This window comes from Salvelinus sp. IW2-2015, linkage group LG1 (genome assembly GCF_002910315.2).
Source record: "Salvelinus sp. IW2-2015 linkage group LG1, ASM291031v2, whole genome shotgun sequence".
NCBI classification, from domain to species: Eukaryota; Metazoa; Chordata; class Actinopteri; order Salmoniformes; family Salmonidae; genus Salvelinus; species Salvelinus sp. IW2-2015.
The window spans coordinates 57,960,139-57,970,534 of NC_036838.1; the positions used below are offsets into that span (position 1 = coordinate 57,960,139).

At 44.0% G+C, this 10,396-nt stretch overlaps 1 protein-coding gene and 1 pseudogene across 1 annotated transcript in view; one reads left to right on the top strand and one right to left on the bottom strand.

The window, feature by feature from the left end:
- LOC139027589 (serine protease 57-like) overlaps positions 1-2,741 on the bottom strand; it is a 4,632-nt pseudogene extending 1,891 nt beyond the window's left edge.
- Positions 2,742-9,405: 6,664 nt separating this feature from the next.
- Positions 9,406-10,396, top strand: part of LOC111973268 (trypsin) — a 14,114-nt gene continuing 13,123 nt past the window's right edge. Inside the window, exon 1 of the mRNA XM_070443153.1 lies at positions 9,406-9,436. Within this exon, the coding sequence (XP_070299254.1) occupies positions 9,406-9,436 (31 nt within the window). The remainder of the gene's footprint in view (positions 9,437-10,396) is intronic.

The window sequence follows — 10,396 nt, forward strand, 5'->3', positions numbered from 1 at the left end:
GCACGTGCAGTGTTCAGTCAGATGTCACTGGGTACGTCACGTGTTTTAGCGATGTTACTGTGGGCGTAGCGAGGTGATGCTACTATAATATTGAACCACTCAATCATAACTGGTATATTCACCTGGTCTGCAGTGAATATGATGTACTGCTGGCAGTGTATAATGATGTCTACTTTTGTGTGTGTGTGTGTTGTGTGTGTACACTCCGTGCGTGCATTTTTATTTTCAATGTAGTGTACCAGGGTTCTAAGGCACTTTATAGCAAGACAAGTTGGCAAGGAAGATAGTCGCAGCAGTTAAGATCTTTGAGCCCTACAGGAAGTTCTTAGGGAATCAGCATACCATTTCAGTTGATATGGGATTAAGAGGCTTATCTGAAATTTAGGGACATGCACATACCTTTCAACTATAGATTAGAATGCATATACTTACGGTGTTTCATTTCAGCTCTAGGCTTATTACATATACACATGTTTAGTAGATGTTATTGGTCATATACACATGTTTAGTAGATGTTATTGGTCATATACACATGTTTAGTAGATGTTATTGGTCACATGCACGTGTTTAGCAGATGTTATTGGTCACATACACATGTTTAGCAGATGTTATTGGTCACATACACGTGTTTAACAGATGTTATTGGTCACATACACGTGTTTAACAGATGTTATTGGTCACATACACGTGTTTAACAGATATTATTGCCAGTGTAGCGGAATGCTTGTGCTTCTAGATCCGACAGTGCGGTAATATCTAACATGTAATCTAACAATTCCCCAACAACTACCTAATACACACAAATCTAAGTAAAGGAATGGAATAAGAATATATAAATATATAGATGAGCAATTGAGAGCGGCATAGACTAAGAAGAATAGAATAGAATACAGTATATACATATGAGAGTTGGTGATGACGTTGACGTCCACGGCTCGGGTCGCGGGGACAGGTTGTAGCTGAAGATGTTCGTGAACCCCTAGTCGCTCACCATACAGGTTGTTCCCTGCTGCAACGGCGACGTGTCCACACTGGGCAGGGCGGTGGGCTGAGCGTTGTCGTTGAGGGTGGCCGGCCTCTCCAGATGATGATAGAGGGATGGAGGGAGAGGGGAGAGAGGGAGAGGAGAGGTAATGCGTTAGAGTGAGATAAAAAATTAAGCACACTACTATGGAACTTTATGGCATGTGAGGTAATACAATATATCATATGCCCTTTAACCCTAACCTTAAGGTCAGTAGTTCATCAAGATAGAGATAAATACATCAAATTAAAACCACCATATCCCCCTCCCTGCATGAGCGATGATTAGAGCTTGACGTCCTCCAAGAAGAACCACCTACGCAAGTTCCTTAACACAATTACCAGTCGTCTATGTAAATAGTTCTAATGTTGACAACTTGCTACAGGGATTTCATATTCAATACCTAAACTCAGATATCAAAATCTGACGCTGGATATATATGTATAAATTAACTTTTTTGATTCTTTTAGTGAAGGTGATACCAAAGAACAATTTCCATCCTGGATGGACAATGAAGTTCTTTATTGGGGTAACTGATATTATTGATATTATATTAGTAATGGCGTGCTTYATATTTACTGAAAACTTTGTCTGYCTTATGTCCTCTCAATTAAATGTAATGTACAGAATAGCTCTGACCGAAGCACTAAGTGTAGTGTATACCAAGGCTTAATTAAAGTTGCCAAAGTAAACAAAACATTTCATTTTATTAGATGTTATTATGGCTGCCTAGCGGTTAAGAGCGTTGGGCCAGTCACCTAAAGGTCGCTGGTTCGAATCCCGGAACTGACTAAGTGAAAAATCTGCCGATATGTCCTTGAGCAAGTCACTGAACACTAATTGCTCCTGTAAGTCGCAAAGAGTGTCTGCTAAATGACAAAAAAAATGTATATCAAATGTAATTTGTTAAAAATAAAAAATAATAACACGACTACTCACAAGATGAATAAAATACACAATAATGAAGCTACATACTGGGAGTACTAGTACCATTATAAATGCCTAACTCTATCCTATGATGGTATCATAACCTATCATGTAGTACTATTGGTAGCCTCAATTGCCAGACCGAAGAAAGTTCGGAGAGAGAGAGCCAGCTGGTGGTCGAGATTAGCCAGACTCAATSCACTCCAGACACCGTGGCTGTTGAAAGAGACTGTAGACGCGTTCCTCTGCCCAGTTGTGGCTGACGCATGCCACATCTTACAATATACCTTGATAGGTATTTCAAGTATCAGCTAATCACATTATATGATATAGCAATCTGTTAGTCGATGACACGGTCGATGACGTGCACGCAACCATTGGTTGATGCATGCAACATCTGAGCAGGTCAACCCGACCTTTACAAAATTAATTTGAAGTTGCACTACTCATGGTTTCCAGCAGTGGGCAGCAGACACCACCCACTGAGGGTGTATGAGGGTGCCTCTACAGTAGTGATATTTGTTGTACTGGACGGAGGCTTGGTATTTTATAGAGTAGGGCATCACCTCCTGACCCCCGATGATCCTCTGGCCCAGTACACCTGGGAGGGAATGAATAAATGAATGATAATAGACAAAAGTAAAATATATGAAAAGTGTATTGATTCAAGTGAACGATAGAAAGGGTTGGGGGATGTGGAAAGGGATGTTTAAGGTGTCAAAGATGATGGTTTACCTTTGATGGTGAAGATGATCAGTAGGATCAGTGATAGATAACATGATTTTGCCATGGTGGTCTGGTCTGGACCGGTCTGGTCTGGACYGGTCTGGTTTGGTCTGGACCGGTCTGTTCTGGTTTGGTCTGGACTGGTTTGGACTGGTCTGGACCGGTCTGGACTGGTCTGGTCTGGTCTGGACTGGTCTGGTTTGGTCTGGACTGGTCTGTTCTGGTTTGGTCTGGACCGGTCTGGACTGGTCTGGACCGGTCTGGTCTGTTGTAACGCACACATGAATGATTCGTTAGAATCACACAATAATTCTTAATTGATCTATCAATTTACTCATATCCATCAAATCTCCCAGATCATCCAAGCTGACAACTCTGTGCATGCCCAGACCCCTGTGTATAAACACATTCACCAATTGTGCTCTATCTAATGCACTTAATATTTCCTAAAAAAAAAGGTATTCAATATTTATGTTACAAGTGTGATATGTGTTACCAAAAACCGAAACATCACTTATGTCTTCTTCAATGTCTTACATTTTCATTTTTTACCAGACTGCAAATAGAAAATGTACATCCAAAGCATCATTAACCTACTCACCCTTCTGACAGTCAACTAACCACTGTCTGCAGACAAGTCTTCACCCACTCCCCCTCCTCTCACACCCAGACAGAACAGCTGTGAAATACCCATCACCTTTTTATATAGTAACCATACCTGCTCTCCCTCGAGTGTTCCTGTTATTGTGGTTATTGTCCACCCTACTGTGTCTCTACGTAACAAGGTCTTATTCATTAGCGCACACCAGACCAAAACAATTTGCACTGGAAACGAAAAATAGGGACAAATTCAGGTAGCCCCTCTSTGTTTCAGTGTGTTTTCTTCTGTTTGATGACCTAATGAACATGACCGTGGCTGTGAGATGGTGATGTGACAGACACAAAGCTGAGACTGACCAAGTACATCCCAAAGACAGCCATCCCTTTTATTATCCCTCCCTGTTCTCTCTAGGGACTTGACTATTTGTGTTCTGACATTCATTGTGTGCTAATAGTGGGGGAAGAAAAGAGATCGTTTAGGGAGGTGGAACTGAATACGTTGTCTGGTCACAGAAGAGTCCCCAGGCATGTTGGTTATTGTGTCGTTTGGCTGGATGGTATGATAGTGTCAGTCTGAGAGAGAGGGAGGGGGAAAAGACAATGGCGTTATATGATTATTGCTGTGCTTAAAGGTCCAATGCAACCATTTTTATCTCAATATCAAATAATTTATGGGTAACAATTAAGTATCTTACTGTGATTGTTTTCAATTAAAATAGTCCAAAATAAACAAAAATAGCTTCTTAGCAAAAAGCTACTTCTCAAGCAAGAATTTTGCTAGGACTGTCTGGGAGTGGTCTGAAAACTAGCTGTTATTGGCAGAGAGGTTTGGAACTCTCTTTCTTATTGGTCTATGAACCAATTTACTGCTTGGTGATGTCACCAGGCAGGCCAAACTCCATCCCACCAAAACAGGCTATAGTTTCTGGTAGTCTTTTCAAACAGCTAAAACACCAAAAAGGCATTTCATAATTTTCTAAATGTCTAAACTCGATTATTTCAACCTCATAGTGTGGAAGTATACATAAAACACAGGGAAATCACATTTTTGACTGAACTGGGCCCTTTAAACTTGCCTGTCTGAATATTTCTGCCTTCTACACTGCCTTCTCATTCTTCTACATCCCATCTTTCCTTCCCTTTCTCCTTCCGCCCAGTACCCTGCCCTGAACTTTAGTCACTGTTATTAGTCGGCTACCACCCGGTTACTCTAYCCTACCCTGAACTTCAGTCACTGTTACTAGCCGGCTACCACCCAGTACTCTACCCTGCACCTTAGTCACTGTTACTAGCCGGCTACCACCCGGTTACCTCTACCCTGAACCTTAGTCACTGTTACTAGCCAACTTCCACCTGGTTACTCAAACCCTGCACCTTAGTCACTGTACTAGCCGGCTTCACCTGGTTACTCAACCTGCACCTTAGTCACTGTTACTAGCCGGCTACCACCTGGTTACTCAACCCTGCACCTTAGTCACTGTTACTAGCCAACTTCCACCTGGTTACTCAACCTGCACCTTAGTCACTGTTACTAGCCGCTACCACCCAGTACTCTACCCTGCACCTTAGTCACTTGTTACTAGCCGGCTACCACCTGGTTACTCAACCCTGCACCTTAGTCACTGTTACTAGCCACTTCCACCCGCTTACTCACAACCTGCACCTTAGTCACTGTTACTAGCCAACTTCCACCGCTTACTCAAACCTGCACCTTGTCACTGTTACTAGCCAACTTCCACCCGACTCACCTGCACCTTAGTCACTGTTACTAGCCAACTTCCACCCGGCTTACTCAAAACCTGCACCTTAGTCACATGTTACTAGCCAACTTCCACCTTATCACCCTGCACCTTAGTCACTGTTACTAGCCGGCTACCACCTGGTTACTCAACCCTGCACCTTAGTCACTGTTACTAGGCCAACTTCCACCCGCTTACTCAAACCTGCACCTTAGTCCACTGTTACTAGCCAACTTCCACCCGCTTACTCAAACCTGCACCTTAGTCACTGTTACTAGCAACTCCACCCGCTTACTCAAACCTGCACCTTAGTCACTGTTACTAGCGGCTACCACCTGGTTACTCAACCCTGCACCTTAGTCACTGTTACTAGCCGGCTACCACCTGGTTACTCAACCCTGCACCTTAGTCACTGTTACTAGCCAACTTCCACCTGGTTACTCAAACCTGCACCTTAGTCACTGTTACTAGCCAACTTCCACCTGGTTACTCAAACCTGCACCTTAGTCACTGTTACTAGCCAACTTCCACCTGGTTACTCAACCCTGCACCTTAGTCACTTTACTAGCCAACTTCCACCTGGTTACTCAACCTGCACCTTAGTCACTGTTACTAGCCACCTCCACCTGGTTACTCAACCCTGCACCTTAGTCACTGTTATACCGCTACCACCTGTTACTCAACCCTGCACCTTAGAGGCTGCTGTCCTATGTACATAGTCATGGAGCACTGGTCACTCTAATAATGTTACATACTGTTTTACCCATTCACATATATACTGTATTCTAGTCAAGACTTATCCTATATAACTACTGCTGTACATATAGTATTCTATCCATGTATTCTACAGAAATACTACATATTCTATCCACATTCTGTCCATAATGTCAATACATATATATACATATATGATGGGATGTATTGACATTACATATGGCAACTGCTCGGCATCTGACCGTAAGCCACAACAGAGGTAGTGCGTACGGCCCAGTACATCACTGGGGGCACGCTTCCTGACATCCAGGACCTATATACCAGGCGGTGTCAGAGGAAGGCCCCAAAAATTGTCAAAAACTCCAGTCACCCAAGTCATAGCCTGTTCTCTCTACTGCCGCACGGCAAGCGGTACCGGAGCACCAGGTCTAGGACCTAAAGGCTCCTTAAAAGCTTCTACCCCCAAGCTATAAGACTGTTGAACAGTTAATCAAATGGCCACCGAGACTAATTATCTATGCATAGTCACTTTACAAATTACCTTGATTAACCTGTACCCCTGCACATTGACTCGATACCGGTAACCCCTGTATATAGCTCCACATTGACTCTGTACCGTAACACCCTGTATAGAGCCCCACATTGACTCTGTACCTAAACACCCCGTATAGAGCCTCCACATTGACTCGGTACCGTAACACCCTGTATAGAGCCTCCATATTGACTCGGTACCGTAACACCCTGTATAGAGCCTCCACATTGACTCAGTACCGTAACACCCTGTATAGAGCCTCCACATTGACTCGGTACCGTAACACCCTGTATATAGCCTCCACATTGACTCGGTACCGTAACACCCTGTATAGAGCCTCCATATTGATCGGTACCGTAACACCTATATAGAGCCTCCACATTGACTCGGTACCGTAACACCCTGTATAGAGCCTCTACATTGACTCGGTACCGTAACACCCTGTATAGAGTCTCATTATTGTTATGTACATTTATTGTGTTACTTTTTGATTGATTTGATTGATTGATTATTCTTATTTTTATTTAGTAAATATTTTTCTTGAACTATTCTTGAACTATTTCTTGAACTGCATGTTGGTTCAGGGCTTGTAAGGAAGCATTTCACGGTAAGGTCTTCACCTGTTCTATTCGGCGCATGTGACAAATAACATTTGATTTGATATAAATATATATAGATATATATACATTACTTTTTATATTTGTGTTATATTCTTGTGTATTGTTAGATACTACTGCACTGTTGCAGTTAGGAACACCAGCATAACATCTGCTAATATGTGTAATGCGACCAATAGCATTTGATTCGATTTGATCCCTTCCTCTGTCTTTTTATCCATTCTTCCTTCCATCTTTCATTAAAATGACCACTGATCTGGACGACCACTGATCTGGAAACCACTAATCTGGAAGACCACTGATCTGGAAGGCCACTGATCTGGACGACCACTGATCTGGAAGACCACTGATCTGGAAGACCACTAATCTAGAAGGCCACTAATCTAGAAGCCACTGATCTGGAAGCCACGATCTGGACACCACTGATCTGGAAGGCCACTAATCAGAAGGCCACTGATCTGGAAGGCCACTGATCTGGAAGACCACTAATCTAGAAGGCCACTGATCTGGAAGGCCACTGATCTGGACGACCACTGATCTGGAAACCACTAATCTGGAAGACCACTAATCTGGAAGACCACTATCTAGAAGGCCACTGATCTGGAAGACACTGATCTGGAAGACCACTGATCTAGGAAGACCACTAATCTAGAAGGCCACTAATCTGAAAGGCACTTATCTGGAAGGCCACTGATCTGGAAGCACTATCGAGAAGGCCACTGATCTGGAAGGCCACTATCTGGAGGCCACTGATTGGAGACCACAATCTAGAAGGTCCACTGATCTGGAAGACCACTGATCTGGAAGACACTAATCTAGAAGGCCACTGATCTGGAAGACAACTGATCTGGAAGACCACTGATCTGGAAGGCCACTGTCTGGAAGACCACTATCTAGAAGGCACTGATCTGGAAGACCACTGATCTGGAAGACCACTAATCTAGAAGGCCACTGATCTGGAAGACCACTGATCTGGAAGACCACTGATCTGGAAGACCACTGATCTGGAAGACCACTAATCTGGAAGACCACTGATCTGGACGGTAGACTGTGTCAATGCAGGTTGAAACGCTACACAAGCACACAAGCGATTTTGTGCAGACCTAACATCCGTCCTGTGAGTCTGTGAGCCCCCGTGTTCTTCTCATGTTTGTCTGTAGTTCTCATCAGGGATCGATACAAACCGCTGGCTGGGTGGGTGGACGTGATTCATAGTGTACGACTTGAAGCCATGCTGTGGTATAACTCCTCCCAGGTGTCACCATTACAGTGAAGGAGAAAGGTGATGGTATGTTCCCTCTCCCCAGAGAACATATCTACAGGCACAAACAGGATGTCTATGTGTGTACTGTAGATTTCTGTGTGCATGTGGAGCACAGGGCTGTTAGGCGGCCACCTCATGCGACACAGACACACAGGTACCAATTGAGGCCAAACGATAATGGCCTTCTCACCCCAGAGATGCTTTCCTTCCAACTGGAACTGTGCAGAGTATAACCGCAATCTCAGTGTGTGTAAAACATGTTGTGTTGGCACAGGTGTGTGCTGAAGCAGCTTCTGTCTCGCCCTCCTCGTGATCAATGATGTATGTAGACATGAATAAAATACTGTATATTCTGTAGATATATGCTTGTGAGGAGACAATGTTACTGAGACACGTTTGCACTAACAGAATAAACCCACAAGCATACGTACAGGAACCTTGAATTCTAGCTTTATATAGTGTGTATGATGTCATATACTGTATATGCAGTATGTCTTTGAATAAACCCATACTCACAACAAACATTATGATTGGGTTATATCCATTCTGATTGGGTTATACCCATTCTCGGTGGGTTATATCCATTCTCGGTGGGTTATATCCATTCTCGTTGGGTTATAGCCATTCTCGTTGAGTTATGGCCATTCTCATCGGCTTATATCCATTCTGATTGGGTTATATCCATTCTTATTGGGTTATATCCATTCTGATTGGGTTATATCCATTCTGATTGGGTTATATCCATTCTGATTGGGTTATACCCATTCTGATTGGGCTATATCCATTCTGATTGGGTTATATCCATTCTGATTGGGTGGCGGGGTTATCTAGTCGCAGGCTGTGTAATTTAGGTGGGTTTTTGTTCAAAGTCTGTTCCAGATTTGTTTTTAATAAGGAAGGACCCTGGGAAGTGCTTGAGGCGGTGGTGGCCATCGCTGTTCTAAGAAGCGCCCATGTGCTGTTTGTGGTGTTGCCAGTGTCAGTCTAGAACGTGTCAAATGGGTGGGTGATTCTAGCTAGGAGGTGAAAGATTACAGTTGTTGGGTGTTGATTGGGGCAGGATTGGTGGAATAGGAGCGCTCGGGTATATGGGTTTAGACATATTCTTGCGTGGTTGGTTGCATTGCAAGTAATTAATTCGGCGGACCAGACACAACGTGCACTGATCGAGGCGTACGAGCGTTCAACGTTGCACACACATTCACACACACAGTGTGGGTGGGGAGCTTTTGTTTTGTGACACCACGAGCGAACATACAGTCATGGCGAGCACCTGTCGGGGAGGCGTGGATGGTCGGTGGTGGGTGGTTAACACACTCACACAACACACACACACACAGCACACTCACCACAGAGGTCATGGATGATTTGTGTTCCCAGGAGGGAGAAATTCTTGTGTTGAAGCTCCTGCTGCTATGACACAGGACATGAAGTAATAGGTTGTTTGATTGGAGGACAGTGTTAATGTAGGCTGTTTATGTGAGGGTGCCCCGTGTTGGTAGAGGGGCAGGGGGTCAGTTGTTGTGTGAGAAGCGGGACAGTTGTATGAAGGGTGCACTGATTGGTTGGCTGCTTTGCTGGGGTCTCTCCTATCTCTTCTTTCTTTGCTCGTCTTCTTTTGTGGTCTCTCTGTTCTCTTTGGCGGCGGCGGTGGGGTTCTTTGCGTTGGGTCTCTCGCTTCTCTCGTCTTCATGTTTGTTTCTTTCGTCTCTTTGGTGCTCTTTTTTGGTTCTTTGCGGCTCGTTTTCTTTTTTTGCGTTTATCTGGCTTGGTTTTTTGTTGTTTTTTTATCTGGTCGTCGTTCTGGTGTTGTTTTTTGTGTGTCGGCGGTCTCTCTCTCTCTTGTCGTTTGTCTGTCGCTTCGTCTTCGCGGTCTTTTTTTGTTGTCTTTTCTTGTGCTGTTTTGTTTGCGTGTCTGTTTGTTGTTCCTTTCCCCTCTCTTGTTGTCGTGCTTCTTGGCGTGGGCGTCTTTGTGTTCTTTTTGTGGGTTTTCTGTTATCTCCTCTGCGGTGTCTCTGTTCTTCTTCTCGTCGTTCTGGTTTGTGGTTTTGGGTTTTCTGTCGCCGTGAGTGTTTGCGTTCTTTTTCGGTTTTCGGGGTTTGTCTTTTGGTGCTTTCTGTTGGTCTTTCCGTTTTTTTTTCTTGTGGGTGGGGGTGGCTCCTCGTCTCTCTCTCACCTCTCTCTCTCTCTCATATCCTCTTCTCTCTCTCTCTCTCTCTCTCTCTCTCTCTCCTCTCCTCCTATATCGTTGTA